The 24,047-nt window shown below is 41.1% G+C and overlaps 1 protein-coding gene across 1 annotated transcript; it reads right to left on the reverse strand.

The window, feature by feature from the left end:
• Window positions 1-15,683: 15,683 nt before the first annotated feature.
• LOC147644193 (uncharacterized) lies at window positions 15,684-17,759 on the reverse strand. Its single transcript, XM_086829847.1, has 3 exons — window positions 17,672-17,759; window positions 17,134-17,572; window positions 15,684-16,422 (listed from the first exon to the last, which is right to left on the reverse strand). Exons 1-3 carry the CDS (start codon window positions 17,757-17,759, stop codon window positions 15,684-15,686), a joined length of 1,266 nt encoding a protein of 421 aa, XP_086685973.1.
• Window positions 17,760-24,047: the final 6,288 nt, after the last annotated feature.

The raw sequence follows: 24,047 nt of genomic DNA on the forward strand, positions 1-24,047 counted from the left end.
CTAGACAGATAAGAGATTTATAGATAGATAGATAGATAGATAGATAGATAGATAAATTAATAAATAAATAAATTCAAATTATTAATTAATAATTATAAATTAATTATATATATATATATATATAAATGAATTGACGTTAAAAATCGGAATCCCAATCATGCTTTTAAGAAATTTAAACCCTCCGAGCATGTGTAATGTGACGAGGCTGCTTATTAAGGAGTTAAAGGACAATTTAATAGTAGCAAATATTATCACTGGCCCAGCAAGTGGTCAACTAGCTCATATACCGAGGATACCGATGATCCCAACTGATCTGCCAATCCCATTTAAACGGCTTCAATTTCCGGTAAAAACATCTTTCGCATTAACAATTAACAAGTCCCAAGGCCAAACCTTCGAATTAGTAGGGATCGATCTGCGAAATAAATGTTTTACTCATGGTCAACTGTATGTTGGTCTATCGCGAGTCGGAGCCCCTGAAAATCAATTTATTTTGCTGCCACAAAATAAAACAACATCAAATATTGTTTACAGAGAAGCACAAACTAAATAAATGTAATGAACTCAATAATTGAAAAAAAAGGATGAATATGTGTCATATTATTATTATTATTATGAATGTGTTAAAATTGACTAATCTAAATGTAATGTTTAATTCCCGTGCGAAGCAGGGACGGGCCGGCTTGTATATATATATATAATTGGGAATGTACTGAGAAAAATTTATTAATCATAAGCATATATAAGCATAAGCATATATATATATATATATATATATATATATATAAAGAGGTGTGGTATTATCTGATGTAATAATCCGACCTGGACGATCGGTCATTGCCGTCGCCCTGTTAACTTAGTTAACTTATACGTTTGAGATAAATATAATGAATCAATCTTCCTATGTCGTCCCATACAAAAATAATCTCGAATATTATCTTGTTTTTCGGATGCGATATCATCAAATATCATAATGGAATTGTTTTTTGCTTCTTCTGGTGACAAAACACTATCATTTGATAAAAATGTGTAATATCCCATTCCTCGTATTGGTTTCACAAGATTTTCCAAATACTCATATTTTGGTTGATACAAACTCTTTGAAAATACGTAAATATTTTCAAATTTTAAGCCATTTGGACTTTCATCACATTGGTTTTTCCACAACTGGATGGTCCAACAATTAAAGCTCTAATTGTGTTTGGTAACAATGAACTGTGTCGTGGATGAGTAATTTCACCATGCACACCACCTTCAATGTTTCTTACTGTGATACTTTTATTTTGTCTTAATAAACGCATGATTTGAAGATAAGTACTTCATTCGAGGACAATCATTCGTTAATTGAGGTTGATATAAAATGGGGAAACATTTTTATAATATAATCAGTCATAAATCAAATGTGAAACAGGGAACTGGTATCATAAATAATTTAATAAACACTTTACCCTTTGAGGCTCATATACCTGGGTACAATTACTGTGGACCTGGCACAAACCTCGAGAAACGATTACTTCGTGGTGACCGAGGGATCAATGGTTTAGATGAGGCTTGTCGGGAACACGACATAGCATATTCAAATAGCAATGACTTGAGTGAACGACATAAAGCAGATTCCATCTTAATTGATAGGGCTCGGGATCGTGTAAAAGCATTGAATAGCAGCATTAGTGAAAGAGCTGCAGCATATTTTGTGAGCAACGTGATGAAGCTAAAGAAAAAATTTGGGATGGGAACAAAGCAGCAGAAAAAGAAAGTTGTAAAAAAAAACTCTTGCCTCAATCATCAGAAAGGCAACAATCGAATTGCGAAAGAATAAACCTCTTGACGTATTGAATGCAGTAAAAGTGGCTCGCTCTGCAGTATCTAACTCTATGGGGTGTAGGAAAAATGTTGTAATTCCACGGGTTATAGCAGTTCCTAAAATCGGTGGTTTTTTACCATTGGTACCTATTTTAACAGCCCTTAGCGCTGTGGGAAGTTTAGCATCAGGTAGCGCTGCAATTTTAAAGTCTATTAACAATGCAAAGATGGCAAAGGGAAAACTTGAGGAAAACCAGAGGCATAATAGAAAAATGGAATCGGTAGCGTTAGGCGAGGGATTGTATTTACATCTATACAAGAAAGGTTACGGTATATCATTTACAAAAAATAATAATACCAACAAACAAAAACGCAATCAAAAAAACTACTAAATGAGCTACCTAATAGAGCGTTATCGAATTTTGATATATTGAAGTTTGCCTTTAAAAATATTCCTCATTTTCGGAGTTTATATGAAAGATGAAATACCGAAATTTCCTCATCATTCTGAATGTGGAATAATAAATTTAGCAGACTCGACATCAGAAGGAACGCATTGGGTAGCCTATTTTAAGAAGGGGACACACTCGTTTTACTTTGATAGTTTTGGGAATTTACAACCTCCATTAGAAGTAATAAGATATTTGGGTAAAAATATAAAATATAATTACAATCGTTTACAAAAATTTGGTACTTTTAACTGTGGGCATTTATGTATCAAATTTTTACTAGAGTGCAATTCAAGCCATGTCCTGCCTAACCTTCACTTTACATGAAGTGGACAATAGGACTCGATAGACGTTTCTTAGAATCCCCTCCCATTCCACACATGCTGTGTAGTCGGAGGAGGAGAAATGTTCTCCTCGTCGGGAGCTGGTGGTGAGCTGGTGGCTGGTGGCTGGTGGCTGGTGGCTGGTCTTGGCGCTAGTTCTTCGCTGAATTATATTTTTCCTAGACGAGGTCCCTGATTTTATACCCGACGAGGAGAACATTTCTCCTCCTCCGACTACACAGCATGTGTGGAATGGGAGGGGATTCTAAGAAACGTCTATCGAGTCATATTGTCCACTTCATGTAAAGTGAAGGTTAGGCAGGACATGGCTTGAATTGCACTCTAGTAAAAATTTGATACATAAATGCCCACAGTTAAAAGTACCAAATTTTTGTAAACGATTGTAATTATATTTTATATTTTTACCCAAATATCTTATTACTTCTAATGGAGGTTGTAAATTCCCAAAACTATCAAAGTAAAACGAGTGTGTCCCCTTCTTAAAATAGGCTACCCAATGCGTTCCTTCTGATGTCGAGTCTGCTAAATTTATTATTCCACATTCAGAATGATGAGGAAATTTCGGTATTTCATCTTTCATATAAACTCCGAAAATGAGGAATATTTTTAAAGGCAAACTTCAATATATCAAAATTCGATAACGCTCTGTTAGGTAGCTCATTTAGTAGATTTTTTTATTGCGTTTTTGTTTGTTGGTTTTATTATTTTTTGTAAATGATATACCGTAACCTTTCTTGTATGGATGTAAATACAATCCCTTGCCTAACGCTACCGATTCCATTTTTATACCCTTGTAGGGTATTATAATTTCAGTCAGAAGTTTGCAACGCAGTGAAGGAGGCACCTCCGACCATATAAAGTATATATATTCTTGATCAGGATCAACAGCCGAGTCGATCTAGCCATGTCCGTCTGTCCGTCTGTCCGTCTGTCCTTCTGTCCGTCTGTCCGTCTGTCCGTTTCTACGCAAACTAGTCTCTCAGTTTTGAAGCTATCTGAATGAAACTTTGTAGTTAGCCTTCTATATACTCTCACTCGTATATATGTCGGAACGGGCCGGATCGGACGACTATATCATATAGCTGCCATAGGAATACTCGGAAAATTTTTACAAAAAAAATTGTAACATTTTCAGTTTTCAATAGAATTGGATCAAATTTGAGGTATAGCCATTTTATATAAGTCTTAAATTTTGTGTCAAATTTCATAAAAATCGGACGACTATATCATATATGTGCCATACAAACTATCGTTTGATGTAGAAGAAAAATGCAAATCTGCGAATGTAAAACTGCAAATATAATATGTATAGGTGAATGAAATGAAAGCAGGTATTACTTCATTGTTTTTTAACACAAATATATATAATTTATATGGTATGGATTCCTAGTCATAGAATTTCTATCTGCAAGGGTATATAAACTTCGGCGTGCCGAAGTTAGCTTCCTTTCTTGTTCTATTTGGCCTCTGGTTTTCCTCAAGTTGTGCCTTTGCCATCTTTGCATTGTTAATAGACTTTACAATTGCATCGCTACCTGATGCTAAACTTCCCACAGCGCTAAGGGCTGTTAAAATAGGTACCAATGGTAAAAAACCACCGATTTTAGGAACTGCTATAACCCGTGGAATTACAACATTTTTCCTACACCCCATAGAGTTAGAAACTGCAGAGCGAGCCACTTTTACTGCATTCAATACGTCAAGAGGTTTATTCTTTCGCAATTCGATTGTTGCCTTTCTGATGATTGAGGCAAGAGTTTTTTTTACAACTTTCTTTTTCTGCTGCTTTGTTCCCATCCCAAATTTTTTCTTTAGCTTCATCACGTTGCTCACAAAATATGCTGCAGCTCTTTCACTAATGCTGCAATTCAATGCTTTTACACGATCCCGAGCCCTATCAATTAAGATGGAATCTTCTTTATGTCGTTCACTCAAGTCCTTGCTATTTGAATATGCTATGTCGAGTTCCCGACAAGCCTCATCTAAACCATTGATCCCTCGGTCACCACGAAGTAATCGTTTCTCGAGGTTTGTGCCAGGTCCACAGTAATTGTACCCAGGTATATGAGCCTCAAAGGGTAAAGTGTTTATTAAATTATTTATGATACCAGTTCCCTGTTTCACATTTGATTTATGACTGATTATATTATAAAAATGTTTCCCCATTTTATATCAACCTCAATTAACGAATGATTGTCCTCGAATGAAGTACTTATCTTCAAATCATGCGTTTATTAAGACAAAATAAAAGTATCACAGTAAGAAACATTGAAGGTGATGTGCATGGTGAAATTACTCATCCACGACACAGTTCATTGTTACCAAACACAATTAGAGCTTTAATTGTTGGACCATCCAGTTGTGGAAAAACCAATGTGATGAAAGTCCAAATGGCTTAAAATTTGAAAATATTTACGTATTTTCAAAGAGTTTGTATCAACCAAAATATGAGTATTTGGAAAATCTTGTGAAACCAATACGAGGAATGGGATATTACACATTTTTATCAAATGATAGTGTTTTGTCACCAGAAGAAGCAAAAAACAATTCCATTATGATATTTGATGATATCGCATCCGAAAAACAAGATAATATTCGAGATTATTTTTGTATGGGACGACATAGGAAGATTGATTCATTATATTTATCTCAAACGTATAAGTTAACTAAGTTAACCGGGCGACGGCAATGACCGATCGTCCGAAAGCTCGCTCCGGCCAAATTGCTGACACAGCGTCTGGCCGGAAGCCCGTGCATAGCCGGCAAGCACTACCCATTGGAGTGGCCGCTATGAGTCCCTTCTTATGTTAGCTTTAAGTTCAGTTCTGATTTGACATTCATTGAATAAAGAGCCACTGCTCATAAACTTGACTCCGACTAATTGTCGTTAAACTTTATTATTCATCACCTGTCTGAGTCCCTAGGCCAGCAGGGTAAAAAGAGGGCAGTCACCCTCTCACCATAATCTTCCTAATTCATCATTGGGAAATCTACGGCCAGCCGGCCAGAAGATACTAAAGGGCCTGTTGCCCCAACTCTACAATACCAAGAATAATCCGTGTTGAAGTGGATATTGCCTACGGCAAATTCTCGTCGGACCTTATCTTATTAATTGGCGCCCAACATTTAGAAGTACTCACAATTACAAATTGGGGAAACATGTAAGTGAGCACCTCTTACTTTATACTTTCCTTTCTGCATTAGATTAGCTTGAAACCTAATGAAATAAATCGCTGCCAGAATAACTTCTGCAGCTCCACATTAATATATTTGTGTTACCTTTATTATAAATAAAGATTAATTAACCCATAATTTGTTTGACAATTTAATGGTGAATTATATTTGCTACAATAATATTTGTTCTGTGCTGTCTGTGTATTGTTTGCATTTTATTGCCAAAAATTGGTACGGATATTAGATAAGCGCTAGGCCGCCGCTAACGAACAAATTAGTCGTAAATTTATTTAAAATTATTTTTCACTATATATCGGCGTTTAATTCTGCCGTTTGCATATTCATAAATTGGGAATTTATTTATTTTATTCGTTGTGTCTTTTAGCTTAGACCCTAAATTCTTAGTATTTGCCTCGCAATACATTTCTTTTATTGCCCCCACTCCACTGCTGGGAACCCGATACTGCTGCATATGCATTTGTGTGGCAAATTGTTGTTATTTGTTTCTTTGTTTCTCATAGCGGAGGCTCAGTCCCCGCATACCCCTGACCCTATCGCTGCTTGACAGGGCACCAGCTCGATTCGACGAGCTCAGAAACTTTGTTGCCAAAGCGGCGGCTCCGTCCCCGCACACCCTTGGCCATGACAATTGCCTTCATGGGCAGAATAGCTTGAGCAAGCATTCCCCTACCAGTGCGATTTAGCTTGGCCACATATGAGCTCCCCATTCAGTACAGGGAGAATAAACCATACGCTAGTGACTCAGAGTCTGATAGTGAAGGGCCCCCGCGTACTAACCCCACAGTAGGAACTATGGACCCAGAGCAGCTTAAAGCTATAATTCAGGCCGCGGTTAACCATGCCTTGGCAGAAAGGGTCAACAAAGAACAGGAATTACGCCAAGCCATAGAGCAGTTGGCCGCCCAAGTGGCAGCGGTGCAAGTCGCACCCGCACAAACAGAGGCTCCAAAAATCAAGGTTTATGAGCCCATTGATATCAAAGGCAATGTTCAATGCAACGAGCCTTTAGATGCCGTTAAATGCCTGCCTGAATTTACGGGGGCACAAGAAACATACGTCTCTTGGCGGCAAGCGGCAGTAGCCGCATATTATATTTTTAGAAATTATGTTGATAGCTCACGCCATTATCAGGCGGTAGTTATAATTAGGAGTAAAATTAGGGGCCCTGCCGATGCAGTGCTATCCTCGTTCGGCACTATATTGAATTTTGATGCGATTATTGACCGCCTCGATTTCACATATAGTGACAGGATCCGACCGATCCGGCCCGCACAAAAGGCAAAGGGTAAACCACATTGCTCAGGGCCCAAATGAACCCGAAGGTTACACCGCCGCAGCTTCAAGCGCGGCACAAGAAATAAGTGACGATGCTGTCCATGAATACGATTCGGACGCAATTAATTTTTTAGGGGAAAATCCCTGCTACCCGTCATCAGACGAAGAGTAGCGGGGGTGGAGATGAGACTTTTAATAGATACGGGCGCGGCAAAAAATTTCATCCGTCCATACGAGGGATTGAAAGGCGTCCGCCCGGTAGAATCGCCATTCACGATACATTCGATCCATGGCGTCACCAATATCACCAAAAAGTGCTACGTTTCCCTATTTAACTTGAAGGCCACGTTCTTCATTTTACCAGATTTGTCCTCCTTTGATGCCATAATTGGTCTTGACCTGTTAAAACAGGCAGGGGCATCGCTTTGTCTAGCTTCCGGCCACCTCAAATGGGGCTCTGAAGTAGAGAAGTTAGAATTCCAATCGTGCCCCGACGTCAATTTTACCAACATTGATTGCTCGGACGCGCCGCCTCTAGTTAGAGAGGCCTTTACCAAAATGCTTGGTGAACGAAAGAAAGCCTTTGCAAACCCCAACGAGGCCCTGCCTTACAACACGTCGGTGGTACCTACCATCAGGACGGTAAGCGAGGAGCCCAATTATGCCAAGCTTTACCCATACCCAATGGGGGCTGCAGATTTTGTCAACAGCGAAATCCAAGAGCTGTTAAAAAATGGCATAATACAAAAGTCAAAGTCCCCCTACAATAACCCAATATGGGTAGTAGATAAAAAGGGCACTGACGAAGCGGGCAACCGCAAAATGCGACTCGTGTTAGACTTTCGCAAATTGAACGAGAGGACGATACCCGATCGCTACCCTATGCCAAATATCTCTATGATACTAGGGAATTTAGGCAAAGCCAAATACTTCACGTCACTTGATCTGAAGTCAGACTACCACCAGATCACTCTGGCAGAGCGCGACCGCGAAAAAACTTCCTTTTCCGTTAACGGAGGAAAATACGAATTTCGTCGGCTTCCATTTGGTTTGAAGAATGCTGCCAGCATCTTCCAAAGAACCATCGACGACATACTGCGAGAGCAGATTGGCAAATTTTGCTATGTCTATGTCGATGATGTCATCGTTTTCTCAGAAGACGAAAACGCCCACATACGGCATGTGGATTGGGTTCTTAAGAGCCTGCACGACGCCAACATGAGGGTGTCAGCACAAAAATCGCGTTTCTTTAAAAAGAGCGTTAGTTTTTTGGGATTTATTGTCACTAATAAAGGTGCCACAACTGACCCAGGAAAAACCAAGGCCATACAGGAATTCCCCGAACCCAAAAATGTTTTCGAGGTGAGATCGTTCCTTGGCCTGGCCAGTTATTACCGATGCTTCATCAAAGATTTCGCATCAATAGCTAGGCCTATATCTGAAATTCTTAAAGGGGAGCATGGAAGTGTCAGTAGGCACAGATCCAAAAATATCCAGGTGCAATTTAGCGAGCAGCAACGGCTTGCTTTCCATAAGTTGCGTAACATTCTGGCTTCAGAGGATGTCATCCTCAGCTATCCCGACTACAAGAAGACGTTCGATCTAACGACGGATGCCTCGGCATTTGGCATCGGCGCGGTACTATCCCAAGAGGGAAGACCCATTACTATGATTATGATATTTGATGATATCGCATCCGAAAAACAAGATAATATTCGAGATTATTTTTGTATGGGACGACATAGGAAGATTGATTCATTATATTTATCTCAAACGTATAAGTTAACTAAGTTAACCGGTCGACGGCAATGACCGATCGTCCGAAAGCTCGCTCCGGCCAAATTGCTGACACAGCGTCTGGCCGGAAGCCCGTGCATAGCCGGCAAGCACTACCCATTGGAGTGGCCGCTATGAGTCCCTTCTTATGTTAGCTTTAAGTTCAGTTCTGATTTGACATTCATTGAATAAAGAGCCACTGCTCATAAACTTGACTCCGACTAATTGTCGTTAAACTTTATTATTCATCACCTGTCTGAGTCCCTAGGCCAGCAGGGTAAAAAGAGGGCAGTCACCCTCTCACCATAATCTTCCTAATTCATCATTGGGAAATCTACGGCCAGCCGGCCAGAAGATACTAAAGGGCCTGTTGCCCCAACTCTACAATACCAAGAATAATCCGTGTTGAAGTGGATATTGCCTACGGCAAATTCTCGTCGGACCTTATCTTATTAATTGGCGCCCAACATTTAGAAGTACTCACAATTACAAATTGGGGAAACATGTAAGTGAGCACCTCTTACTTTATACTTTCCTTTCTGCATTAGATTAGCTTGAAACCTAATGAAATAAATCGCTGAAATAACTTCTGCAGCTCCACATTAATATATTTGTGTTACCTTTATTATAAATAAAGATTAATTAACCCATAATTTATTTGACAATTTAATGGTGAATTATATTTGCTACAATAATATTTGTTCTGTGCTGTCTGTGTATTGTTTGCATTTTATTGCCAAAAATTGGTACGGATATTAGATAAGCGCTAGGCCGCCGCTAACGAACAAATTAGTCGTAAATTTATTTAAAATTATTTTTCACTATATATCGGCGTTTAATTCTGCCGTTTGCATATTCATAAATTGGGAATTTATTTATTTTATTCGTTGTGTCTTTTAGCTTAGACCCTAAATTCTTAGTATTTGCCTCGCAATACATTTCTTTTATTGCCCCCACTCCACTGCTGGGAACCCGATACTGCTGCATATGCATTTGTGTGGCAAATTGTTGTTATTTGTTTCTTTGTTTCTCATAGCAGAGGCTCAGTCCCCGCATACCCCTGACCCTATCGCTGCTTGACAGGGCACCAGCTCGATTCGACGAGCTCAGAAACTTTGTTGCCAAAGCGGCGGCTCCGTCCCCGCACACCCTTGGCCATGACAATTGCCTTCATGGGCAGAATAGCTTGAGCAAGCATTCCCCTACCAGTGCGATTTAGCTTGGCCACATATGAGCTCCCCATTCCAGCAGTACAGGGAGAATAAACCATACGCTAGTGACTCAGAGTCTGATAGTGAAGGGCCCCCGCGTACTAACCCCACAGTAGGAACTATGGACCCAGAGCAGCTTAAAGCTATAATTCAGGCCGCGGTTAACCATGCCTTGGCAGAAAGGGTCAACAAAGAACAGGAATTACGCCAAGCCATAGAGCAGTTGGCCGCCCAAGTGGCAGCGGTGCAAGTCGCACCCGCACAAACAGAGGCTCCAAAAATCAAGGTTTATGAGCCCATTGATATCAAAGGCAATGTTCAATGCAACGAGCCTTTAGATGCCGTTAAATGCCTGCCTGAATTTACGGAGGCACAAGAAACATACGTCTCTTGGCGGCAAGCGGCAGTAGCCGCATATTATATTTTTAGAAATTATGTTGATAGCTCACGCCATTATCAGGCGGTAGTTATAATTAGGAGTAAAATTAGGGGCCCTGCCGATGCAGTGCTATCCTCGTTCGGCACTATATTGAATTTTGATGCGATTATTGACCGCCTCGATTTCACATATAGTGACAGGATCCGACCGATCCGGCCCGCACAAAAGGCAAAGGGTAAACCACATTGCTCAGGGCCCAAATGAACCCGAAGGTTACACCGCCGCAGCTTCAAGCGCGGCACAAGAAATAAGTGACGATGCTGTCCATGAATACGATTCGGACGCAATTAATTTTTTAGGGGAAAATCCCTGCTACCCGTCATCAGACGAAGAGTAGCGGGGGTGGAGATGAGACTTTTAATAGATACGGGCGCGGCAAAAAATTTCATCCGTCCATACGAGGGATTGAAAGGCGTCCGCCCGGTAGAATCGCCATTCACGATACATTCGATCCATGGCGTCACCAATATCACCAAAAAGTGCTACGTTTCCCTATTTAACTTGAAGGCCACGTTCTTCATTTTACCAGATTTGTCCTCCTTTGATGCCATAATTGGTCTTGACCTGTTAAAACAGGCAGGGGCATCGCTTTGTCTAGCTTCCGGCCACCTCAAATGGGGCTCTGAAGTAGAGAAGTTAGAATTCCAATCGTGCCCCGACGTCAATTTTACCAACATTGATTGCTCGGACGCGCCGCCTCTAGTTAGAGAGGCCTTTACCAAAATGCTTGGTGAACGAAAGAAAGCCTTTGCAAACCCCAACGAGGCCCTGCCTTACAACACGTCGGTGGTACCTACCATCAGGACGGTAAGCGAGGAGCCCAATTATGCCAAGCTTTACCCATACCCAATGGGGGCTGCAGATTTTGTATGAGCAGATTGGCAAATTTTGCTATGTCTATGTCGATGATGTCATCGTTTTCTCAGAAGACGAAAACGCCCACATACGGCATGTGGATTGGGTTCTTAAGAGCCTGCACGACGCCAACATGAGGGTGTCAGCACAAAAATCGCGTTTCTTTAAAAAGAGCGTTAGTTTTTTGGGATTTATTGTCACTAATAAAGGTGCCACAACTGACCCAGGAAAAACCAAGGCCATACAGGAATTCCCCGAACCCAAAAATGTTTTCGAGGTGAGATCGTTCCTTGGCCTGGCCAGTTATTACCGATGCTTCATCAAAGATTTCGCATCAATAGCTAGGCCTATATCTGAAATTCTTAAAGGGGAGCATGGAAGTGTCAGTAGGCACAGATCCAAAAATATCCAGGTGCAATTTAGCGAGCAGCAACGGCTTGCTTTCCATAAGTTGCGTAACATTCTGGCTTCAGAGGATGTCATCCTCAGCTATCCCGACTACAAGAAGACGTTCGATCTAACGACGGATGCCTCGGCATTTGGCATCGGCGCGGTACTATCCCAAGAGGGAAGACCCATTACTATGATATCTAGGACCCTAAAGGACCGAGAGGTTAACTACGCTACTAACGAGCGTGAGCTGTTAGCCATAGTTTGGGCGCTGGCCAAATTACGCCATTATTTATATGCAGTAAGAGATATAAATATCTATACTGATCACCAACCGTTGACATTCGCAGTATCGGAATCCAAACCGAATGCGAAAATCAAACGATGGAAAGCCCGCATCGACGAGTCCGGCGCCAAAATGTTTTACAAGCCCGGCAAAGAAAACCTCGTTGCGGATGCCCTCTCAAGACAGCAACTTAACGTTCTGGGAGAGGAAGAAGCTTTTTCCAGCGCAGCCACAATTCACAGTGAGCTGTCGCTCACCCACACAATCGAAACTACGGATAAGCCCCTGAATTGCTTTCAAAACCAGATAACTCTGGAGGAGGCACGCTTTCCGTCGAAACGCAGCTTCGTACTCTTTGGAAACAAGAGACGACATAGCATCGACTTCACTTGCAAAGAGTCATTGCTCGAAGAGCTCGCGGGTATTATTGTTCCTAAAGGCGTAAACGCCATTCATTGCGATTTGCATAAGCTAGCAATGATACAGGACGAATTGGTTCGGCAATTCCCGGCCACCAAGTTTTGGCACTGCAAAAACCGCGTGACGGATATTTTTGCAGTCGCTGAGAGGCGAGAAGTCCTCCCCGTTGAGCACAACAGGGCTCACAGATCGGCCCAAGAAAATGTGAAGCAGGTACTCTCAGAATACTACTTCTTAAAAATGGCAAAGCTATCGGCCGAAATCGTCGCTAATTGTAGGACATGCGCTAGGGCGAAATATGACAGACACCCCAAAAAGTATGAGCTTGGCGAAACACCGCTCCCATCTCATGTAGGAGAAATGCTACACATAGACATTTTCTCCACGGACAAGAAATATTTCCTCACGTGCATTGACAAATTCTCGAAATTTGCCATAGTCCAACCAATTCCCTCTAGAACCATAGAGGACCTAAAACCGGCATTACTACTGCTGATGAATGTTTTCCCTAAAGCCAAGGTCATATATTGCGACAACGAACCATCGTTAAACTCGCACACCATTGCTAGACCATGCTAGAAAACCATTTCGGCGTTAGCGTTTCAAACGCACCGCCCCTCCACAGTGTCTCAAACGGACAAGTGGAGCGCTTCCACAGCACTCTGGTGGAGCTCGCCAGATGCCTTAAAATTGATAAAGGCATCAGTGACACCGTCGAGCTAATTTTACTGGCCACAGCCAGGTACAATAAATCTATCCATTCGGTCATCGACAAGAGGCCAGCTGACGTGATTCAAACACAGTCAGAAGAACCACTGTATGAGGTTCGGGATAAGATTAGGATCGCCCAAGATAAGCTCAGGAATAGGGAAAATGCTTCCCGACAGAACAGAGTGTTCGAAGTTGGCGAAAAAGTCCTAGTAAAATCCAACAGGCGACTAGGCAACAAACTCTCTCCATTGTGTGAAGAGAAAGTTGTGGAAGCGGACATGGGGACCACGGTCCTCATTAAGGGGAGGGTGGTCCACAAGGACAACCTTAGGTAGACGAAGCGTGGTCATGTTGACTTGATTCGTCTGATAATTTTTTACCACCTTTTTTCATATTTTTATTCCTAGCCACTTGGCATAAGGTTTTTTATTTTTATTTTTTATTTGTCATTATCATTATTTTTGCTTAAGCTTTTCTGTGCATTATTTTTATATGTTTGGTGGTGGGCTTCTTGAATTTTGCAAAACACTACAATAAATCCAAAAATTACAGGTTCACTCCTATACCTCTGTTATTCCTTTTGACCCTAACATCGGCACACGTCACGGACTACTCGCAAGCCAAGTACATTCCCATCATTGATGGTCGAATATTAATATGGGAAGAATTTGCATTTGTGAGACACACGGCAAATCTCTCAGAATACAGGCGCGTGGTGGAAGAGACTAATGACATGATTCACATGTTTCCCCAGTCGCACATGCAGAAACTTTTGAGCGTAGATGTCGCTCACCTGCGTGACCTGCTCGAGTCACTGAGCATCCACCACAGAGTAGCTAGGAGTTTAGACTTCTTGGGAGCGGCGTTCAAGGTAGTGGCGGGAACGCCAGACGCGGAGGATTTTGAAAAAATCAGACTAACAGAATTCCAACTCATTAATGCAAACAATAGACAGGTCAATATTAACAGTAGAGTACAGGAACAAATAAATAACATTACCATCACTGTCAATCAAATTCTGAGGTCGGCTAAAGAATCCCAAATTGATTCGGGACACCTATACGAGATGTTATTGTCTCGGAATAGGATGATTACAATGGAGCTGCAAAATTTATTGCTTGCAATAGCGCTCGCCAAAGTCAATGTAGTTAGCCCTAGCATATTAGATCATGCAGACCTGGAAAGTATGTGGATAGAGGAGCCCACAGATACCCCCATCAAAGATATATTGTCCGTTGCGTCCGTTAAAGTTTTACAATCCACTAACATTATTCATTTCATTATCAAGTTTCCTAAAATTAAGTCAGCCTGCGTTAAGATTACAATTTTTCCCGTGTCACATCACGACACAATGCTCAGACTGGAGGACAAGGTCATAGCGGATTGCGACGGAGAAATCCACACGGTAAAAAACTGCTCCGTGTCATCAGGGGCCACATTTTGCCAACTGGCGCTGAAAAGATCTTGCGCCCAGGAACTCCACGAGGGAGGCATTGCGCACTGCGATATTCAGCATAGTGATCTGCATCCCGTCACCTATGTCGACGAGGGAATCCTCATCATAAACGATCGCCCGGCTCGTGTGAGTGTGGACAATGGCACTTACGTCTACTTACAAGGAACACACCTTATCACCTTCATCGAGAGTGCCACGGTTAATGAAACCCGATATATCAATCATGATATGGCCCAGAAGAGGGCACCAGGAGTAGCCAGCTCGCCTTCCCTGAACATTTCTCTGGAGCACAATATACTTAGCCTCCCATACCTTCACCGCTTGAGTGAGCGTAACCTGGAGCACATCAAGAGATTTGGGGAGGATGTCAACAACTACCGCTCGCACCAGATAGTGCTAGTCGCGGGAGCAGTTTGCTGCGCGTTGATTTGTATCGGCCTTAAACTTTATTATTCATCACCTGTCTGAGTCCCTAGGCCAGCAGGGTAAAAAGAGGGCAGTCACCCTCTCACCATAATCTTCCTAATTCATCATTGGGAAATCTACGGCCAGCCGGCCAGAAGATACTAAAGGGCCTGTTGCCCCAACTCTACAATACCAAGAATAATCCGTGTTGAAGTGGATATTGCCTACGGCAAATTCTCGTCGGACCTTATCTTATTAATTTATACACATATTCCGAAACATTTAATTCGAGACAACGCGAATTTTATTATAATGTTAAAACAGGATGACTTAAACATGCGTCGTATATATCGAGATCATGTTAACAGCGATATGGATTATGAATTTTTTAATTAGTTTATTAAAAAATTAAAATTAACGAAAACCGAGATGTGGTGGCAGACTTGGCACGAACGAAAAAATTGGTGCGTCGCTTCGAGTTCAAAAAATGCGAATAACTATATTTCATAGCTTAGCCTAGCTTATGCTAAGGTTGGCGAAGGCGAGGCGAATTCGCGAAGAGCGCGAGAGAGCTTTATTGCGCTCTCGCCTTCGCCCTAAACTAACTACACTAAACTTCAAAATTATGAATTCAGCCAACACCGGTCCCGTTGAACGCCTCCACGGCTTCAACATCCTGGAAGCGGCGCCAGCTTGTGGATCGCCCTTCGGAAGATGGCTCCATCGCTCCGTCTAAGATCGACGACCCTGACCATGCCGTCCTCCCCTGCGTGCGTCGCGACGATCCGTCCTAGTAGCCACTGTTGAGGCGGCAGGTTGTCCTCTGCCACGATGACGAGCTGTCCCTCCTTGATGTTTTCCTGGTCGTGGTGCCACTTGCCTCGGATTTGAAGGCCCAGCACATACTCCCGGGACCATCGCCGCCAAAACATTTGCTTGGCTGACGAGACAAGCCGCCATCGCCGCAAGCAGCTGAGACCCGCCTGGTCCGGGGTCCGCAGTGCTGGTGCTGCGACGAGGGGCCCGCCTGTCAGCAGGTGTCCGGGAGTGAGTGCCTTTCCGTCGCTTGGGTCCTGGCTGAGAGCTCCGAGGGGCCGCGAGCTCATTATGGCCTCGATTCCGACGAGGACTGTCCCCAGCTCTTCTGCGTTGAGGAGTGCGCTGCCCACCGCTCGTAGGAGTAGGTGCTTGGCAGTTTTCACACCTGCCTCCCATAGTCCGCCCATGTGCTGAGCCCGAGGGGGTGTGAACGCAAATTCGCATCCGCTTTTTGATGCGAATTCGCGAATCGCGTCCGCCTGCTCCTCGAGCCTCTCGCGAAGAGCCTGAAAGTTGCGACTCGCTCCGACGAAGTTCGTCGCGTTGTCGCAATGCACGGTCTGGGGACATCCTCGGCGACCAATAAACCTTTGAAAAGCCAATAAAAAAAAGTCAGTACTTAGGTCTGAAACAATTTCTAAATGAACCGCCTTGGACGCAAAACAAACAAATAAGGCAATGTAGGACTTATATGGGGGCCTTCCTCGTATTTTCAATGTCGTATAAATAGGGCCACAAAAATCAACGCCACATATTGCAAATGGGCGGAGAGCACGGAGTCTTTCTGCGGGAAAATTTCCCATAATTTGAGTCATCAGTCGGGGCTTGTATTTAAAACAGCGCACACACGATCGAACTGTCTGACTGCAGAGTTCCTGAGCGTTTATGGTTCAAATACGCTGTCGTAGGATGCTCACAAGTGCTCGAGGACCGACATGAAAATTTGTGTGGTGCAGATGCCGGACGTAGCTCTGCACAAATTGGGAGCGTTTCGTCAACAGCAAGGGAAACTTGGCATCGTAGGATATAGGAGCGTTTGCTAGTCGCCCCCCAACTCGCAACAATGAAAAATTGCACCAAGTGCCGGTGTCTTCATGGATGAATGGATTCAATCGCTGAAGACTTGGGCCGACCTTGGAACCTTTACGAATTTTTACTATTTCTACTTGATACTCGTGATTCTGAATTATTTCGACGATCTTATTAAATGCTTCAGTATATTCAGTCGGTGACAGAGTTTTTTCGAAAACTATACTCTTGTCTTTACATTTTCTTATAAAGCGGAACATATAAGCGAACACTCTCAGCAGTTTCAGGTGTGACGAGAATCCCTCGATGACGTCTAGCAAATCGTAAGTTTGCACCGCAGCGGTCAGTCCGACCACAGTCTTTCTTGATTCCTGCCGCAAGACTTCCTCATCCGGTTCGAAATGAACATTTTTGGGCCAGTTCTCCTCCTCGTCCTTCAGAAATTGAGGCCCCGTGAACCAGATCGACTGTCCAATTTCGTCGACGTCACAACCTCTAGACACTATATCTGCTGGGTTCTGATTCGTTGGAACATGCCGCCATGTAGCCTGTCCTGACCATTCTTGAATCTCCGCAACCCTGTTCGAAACGAATGTCGACAACGACGATGGATGAGATCGGATCCAATGGAGAGTGACTTCCGAATCCGACCAGTAAACGATTCGCTCGATAGGAACATTTATTAGCGGTTTGATTCTCTGGCAGAGATCTGCGAGAAGGTGAACGGCACATAACTCAAGCCTTGGGGGCGTTTTTGTCTTGAGCGGCGCTACTTTCGACTTTGAAGTCAACAACGATATTTTGTAACCTTCAGCAGATTTGCTACGAATGTAGACGCAAGCTCCATAGGCTCTCATGGATGCGTCGGCAAAGGCATGTAATTGCACCGGTGACATCGGATCAGTATGCACAAACCGAGGAATAGCTATCTTATCCAATTGAGACAAGGTGTTTTTTAGCATATTCCATGCAGTTTCTAAATTCAGCGGAATGACTCAACCCAGTCTAACTTCTTAAGCCACAGTTCCTGCAATAGGATCTTTCCTTTTATTATAATGGGACTTAATAAGCCGAGGGGGTCAAACAGCTTGGATGTCACCGATAAAATGTTTCGTTTTGTCGCTCGGAGACCCATGACAGAATCGTCAATTTTAAATTTGAAGGCATCTTCGCTAGGCAACCAAGATGGCATTTCCTCCAGTGACCAAAATTTCTGTAGCGTGGTGTCGATCGACACTAACGATTCTTCACTACAACTGAAATTATTCACAACTTGCTTCGGGACTGCAGATTTATATCTCCCCGAGACAACCCAACCAAGAAGGGTCTTTTGAAGAGTTGGATAGTCAGGACCTTGTTTAATTTGACCAACAGCTAGCAATTCGAAAAATGATTCGGCTCCGATTATCATATACATTTTTTGGGACTTGTAAAAGTAGGGGTCAGCTAATGTTAGGTTCTTTGGGATCTTCCAATCGCTGACGTTCACCGATTGATCGGGATGATAACCGGTGATCGATTTCAAGATCCAGAAATAGAACGAGAACTCACTCCCATTGATTCGTGACTTCACCACGGTGTGTATCTTTTTCTTGACTTGAGAATTAGCCTCGCCAATACCAAGTAAGTTGATACACGACTCCTCTCTACGAATCTGTAAGCGGTTCGCTAATTTTTCTGTTATTCGTTTGAGACCCAGAGTCCAGAAGTGCTCGGGCTAAAACGTATTCGACGCTTTTGGTGCGCACGCTTACGATTGACGTAGCCAAGATCACCCTGTCCAATGACGTAGCATGCATAACATGTGACGTGGAAGGCTGCTCTTGGTTAAAGGGAGGAGAAATATTCTCTTGAAGGGGTGGCAACGCTAAACTTTTATCAGGAACTGTGTATCTGTGGAGCAGAATGTGATGTGAGCGGTCACAAGCTCTACACTTTTTTCCCTTGCATTTTGACACAGTATGGCCTTTTCGCAGACAATTGATGCATAAGGAGGCTGACTTAACAATCTCGAACCTTTGCATTACAGAGAGACGCCCAAACGGGCTGCAATTCTGTAGTGAATGATCTTCTGCATTGCAATAGCTACAAGTTTGCTGAGGCTTGCTGTTGGAGGAGGAACACGAAAATGAGCTTCGATTATGTGGTTGGCTTGACGGTAATTTTTCCAGCTTTGGTTTTGTCGATTCTTCAGCCGATAAATGCTGGTATCGGCGATTTAACATTTTCTCACAATCGGACCAAAGTGGCAATGTCTCATAATCGAGCTGTTCCTCCCATTTTTGTTTGGTCACTGGGTCGACTCTATTTAATACCAAATATATCAACATTGCGTTTGAAATTTTTGTATCATCTCCTATCGATAGCAGAGAACCGTAAATCGACGAAACAGTGTCGATAAGATTTCTCAAGGAGGATGCGGATTGATGCGATATTTTTGGAAGACTAAACAATGTTGAAATATTATTCATAAAGATGAGGCATTCGTTATCGTAAACCTTTTTTAAACTGGCCATCGCCTTTTCGTAATTACTCTCGGTGACTTGGTAAGCTTTAATTGTTCCTAAAGCTTCACCAGAGAGACATGAAATTAAATGGTTAAATTTTTCGATAACTGGAATGCTGGCATCTTTATGAACCAAAGTTTCGAAGAGCCTGATAAAATTTTTAAATTCCGAATAATTTCCACTAAATTTTGGCAATGCCAAATTCGGAAGTCGCGCACGAGTTGGTGCTACAGCAGCTGATCCCGGAGTTTCGCTGCTGGCTGCTGTCTTAATGGCAGTTAATAATGACATCAATTTTGCCTTGGTCACGATGCTAAGTTCTTCCAACTCGTCGCCATATTCATCGCCACTATCTATTTATTCTATCTGTTCTTGGATTTGATTTGCCTTGTTAATTGAAGCATTTAAGTTTTCGAGTCGACATTTCAATTCTTCTTCTAAAATCGGAATCGAGCCCTGTTCCAGCCGCTCGTTTAATCGGCGAATGGTTCTGACCCTATTTTGGAGCTTGCTTTTTAACTCCTCCAGAAGAGATTTATTCTTTGTGTCCTGGCTCATTTTTACGAATTAATTAAATTAATTTTCCCAAGAATGATAATAATGGCCGAAAATTATTGTTTAAAGCAGAAAGACGACGAAAGTATTAATTATAGCTTTCGAATCTAATATAAATAATATCAAAATAATATCAAATAAACCCTCAATTAAAAAGAATAAAAATATATATATATATAAATATTCTTTTTAATTTAATAAATATTTAATATTAATAATTAATTAATTAATATTACAAATTAATATTTTTATTTTGTTCGAAAAGTCTATTAAATATTTTTTCTGATGACAATAATTTATTTAATTGAAACGAGTCACGCAGTATCAATAATAATAGTGGGTGCAAGTGACGCCGAAAAGTGTATACCCGACAAAAACAGGGTAGCGCGTCACTTGGCGGTCCGCCAATCAAATGACCGAAAAAGAGTATACCCGACAAAAACAGGGTAGCGCGTCACTTGGCGGTCCGCCAATCAAATTACCGAAAAAGAGTATACCCGACAAAAACAGGGTAGCGCGTCACTTGGCGGTCCGCTAATCTAAGCGCGCCAAACTAAAGGAGCCCAACAACAACAACGACTGCACCGGCACACAAGCGAAAGCGAAAACGAAAAAGTTCACCGCTGCAGCTGCTAGTATATAAGGCTTTATGTATTGGTGCGCAAGCTTGGATTAACTTCCCAACTATTAAAGCGAGTTCTAACGAGGGAGGAGGGGAAGGGGGCGACAGTGATTGCAATATAATACAATAAATAACATAAATAAATGTTGCGTCCAAGTGCGATTCAATTTTATGTATGTATATGTTAATTTTAGACAATATATATAATTGAATAAATACATGCAATGTTGCTCTACTATAAATACGTATGTGCCAAGAATTGAAAGCGAGGTGCAATATTTCAGCACAAGACAATAAAAAATAAATTTATTTTACTCCAGCTTTCAATTTTTTGCACAAATACCTCTGATTGGTGATATATATATGTATATAAATATATTCCAGCTGCCACTTTCCTGTGCTTCTTGCTCCCTCGTTGATGGCAGTAGTTGGCGCAGCAGAGTTTTTTCCCGACCGACACGGTTAATTTATTTAAATTATTTAATTAAATTTATTTCACACAGCGCGTCGCGGGCAACAATTTCTACAAGCACTAATCACTGGCTTGTTCAACTGCACTTATGTATTTTTATATTTTTTATATATATGTATGTATTTATATGTATATATACATATATATATACTGTGTCACTGTCACTATTATTTATTATTTAATTATGTTGCCAATTTTCGTCTTGTCCACCCGGGGGCGCGATGAATTTTTTAATTAGTTTATTAAAAAATTAAAATTAACGAAAACCGAGATGTGGTGGCAGACTTGGCACGAACGAAAAAATTGGTGCGTCGCTTCGAGTTCAAAAAATGCGAATAACTATATTTCATAGCTTAGCCTAGCTTATGCTAAGGTTGGCGAAGGCGAGGCGAATTCGCGAAGAGCGCGAGAGAGCTTTATTGCGCTCTCGCCTTTGCCCTAAACTAACTACACTAAACTTCAAAATTATGAATTCAGCCAACAGATTATAACATAATTCATTCATGAATATACCAAGAAGGTGTTGGAAAGATAAATTTGGATTTCTTCTAATCTCTAAGGATGATGATTTGAAAACTGGACGATACAGAAAAGGATTCGATCAGTTTATTATACTCGAATAAATAATAATATAAGTATAATGAAGTTAATAAAAAAACATACAGTTCACGATTAAGCTTCATAATGAGTACATCGCTAACAATTGCTTTAAATGGAAACACATCTGTACTAAGCGAACATTTTTTCCTCAAATTGAGTTAAATCGTAATTATGAATGTGCTCTAATCGACTTTTATACATTCAATTCTATACCGAATGAAGATAAGGGGAATAATCTATTTTATATTGGAAACAAAGTCATAGAAATACCTATAGGCTCATATGAGTTTGAGGATATAATAAAATATATTTTTAATAAGCTCAAGGAATATGAACTTCACAATAGTGTAACAATTGAATGTAACACCAATACTTTACAAGTTCAAGTTGTTAGTAAAAAAGAGACAGTATATTTTAATCATGAACGATCAATTGGACGATTATTTGGATTTAATAAGCGTAAATTAAGACCAAATGAAAATGAAATTTACGTTTCGGATAACCCTGTAAATATTTTAAAAATAAATTCTGTTAGATTGGAGTGTAACATTGTTAGTGGATCATATGTGGGGAATAAACCAAATCATGTGCTTCATGAATTTGGAATCAATGTTCCGCCTGGATACAAAATGAACATTACACCACACAACTTGATTTATTTACCTGTCAACACCAGAGAAATAAGCACACTCGAAGTACGGATAACTGATCAAAACGGAGAATTAATTAATTTGCGTGGAGAAACTGTTTCAATTCGTCTTCACTTACGATCAACAGAATGATTATTTATAATAAAAAGACGTTACATAGCTCCTTTGATAACATTATTAAACCTACAGTTGAAGTGAAAGCATCATCATCTTCAAAATCATCATCATTAACCCGAGGTCCTTCAAATCAACGGCCGACTCTCACATTAAAAAATAAATTGATTTTAATATCATTGGGAATTAATATTAAATAAGACTTACAAGTATTAAGCCAAGACAGAATCAAGGTTTGTATGTCCTTCCATGTGAAAGTTTTCTCCACTTTGAGGGAACACTTAGCAAAATTAGTGATACAAATACAGGAACGACTTCGACAAATGGAGTTACCGGGATGCTTAAAAATAATTGCAAGGCCTATTTTCTAGATGAAATAAGAAATGTGTTAGAAGGGTGTGAATTGGATAGGATACGGTTTACTGGAATTACAACAACTATTAAGAACTTTCTCTCAGTCGGTCAACAGGAAGGAGTTCTTTGTCGTAATGCCGGGTGGAGTGGTGGTGACAATATTCCTTCGGGAGGACATTTCAGCTTTTCTGTACCTTTAAAAATGTTGATGGGATTCGCTGAAGACTACAAGAAAGTAGTGTTAAATTGTAAACATGAGCTCGTTCTCTTGCTTACAAAAAACACTGATGATATGCATATTAAAACAGTTGATGGAAAAACACACAATATTGCTATACATAACATATGTTGGAAGATTCCCCAAATCGTTCCAAGTGACAGTGCTAAAATTAAAATGTTTAATGTAGTGAAAAGTGGAGCTACTCTCCCACTCGCATTCCGGAGTTGGGATTTTTATATTAATCCAACATTGGTACAGGGAACACATCATATCTGGAATGTAAAGTTGTCTGCAAATATGGAACGCCCATGTTTTTCTGTCATTGCATTTACGTTAAATGGACAGCTAATTACAAACAATTTGAGAAATGCAAAAGTATATCTAAATTCTGAAGTCTATCCCTATGAGGATTTGAATATTAAATATAATGAGAATCGGTTTGCCGTCTTGTACGACATGTATACAAAATTCCAAGAGAGCTACTACAATCGAGAACCACGGGCACTTCTATCACCCATCGAGTTTATAAGGAAGGCTCCTGTCGTTGTTGTTAATCTCTCATACCAGAATGAGTCTGTAAAATCAGGACCGATCGATGTAAAAATTTCCACAGAGCTAAGTGTGGCGAGTGAGATGAATACAAAGGTATATTGCCTTCTCATCCATGATCGACTAGTTAAATATACACCATTGAGTGGATTAGCTCAACATATCGTCTAAAAATTTTTAGAGGATAAGATCATTCAATTTTTATAATCATTGGGAGTAGACGTCCACGGAGCCATAAAAAATGATGTCATTTGAAAACAAAACCAAATCCACATCCTCTTTTACAATACATCAACTTGTAATTAGAATAAATAATTTCATGAAAATGTATAAGAATAAAATTTTCCCCGAACACGAGCAATATCTGGAGGATTCGTTAAAATATTTCCATCAGAGGATGCCTGATACACCGCTGGTTTCAAATATACATGGACAACATTTCACATCTTGCTCTTGGGCGAATGATAATGTCAACAATGGTCTCGATACTTGCGCCTGTCATTTTTTTAGTGTTCGCTCTCAAAAATCATTAAAAATTATG

Source organism: Drosophila serrata, unplaced genomic scaffold, assembly GCF_035046125.1.
Source record: "Drosophila serrata isolate PLE 108 unplaced genomic scaffold, ASM3504612v1 contig_221, whole genome shotgun sequence".
NCBI lineage: Eukaryota > Metazoa > Arthropoda > Insecta > Diptera > Drosophilidae > Drosophila > Drosophila serrata.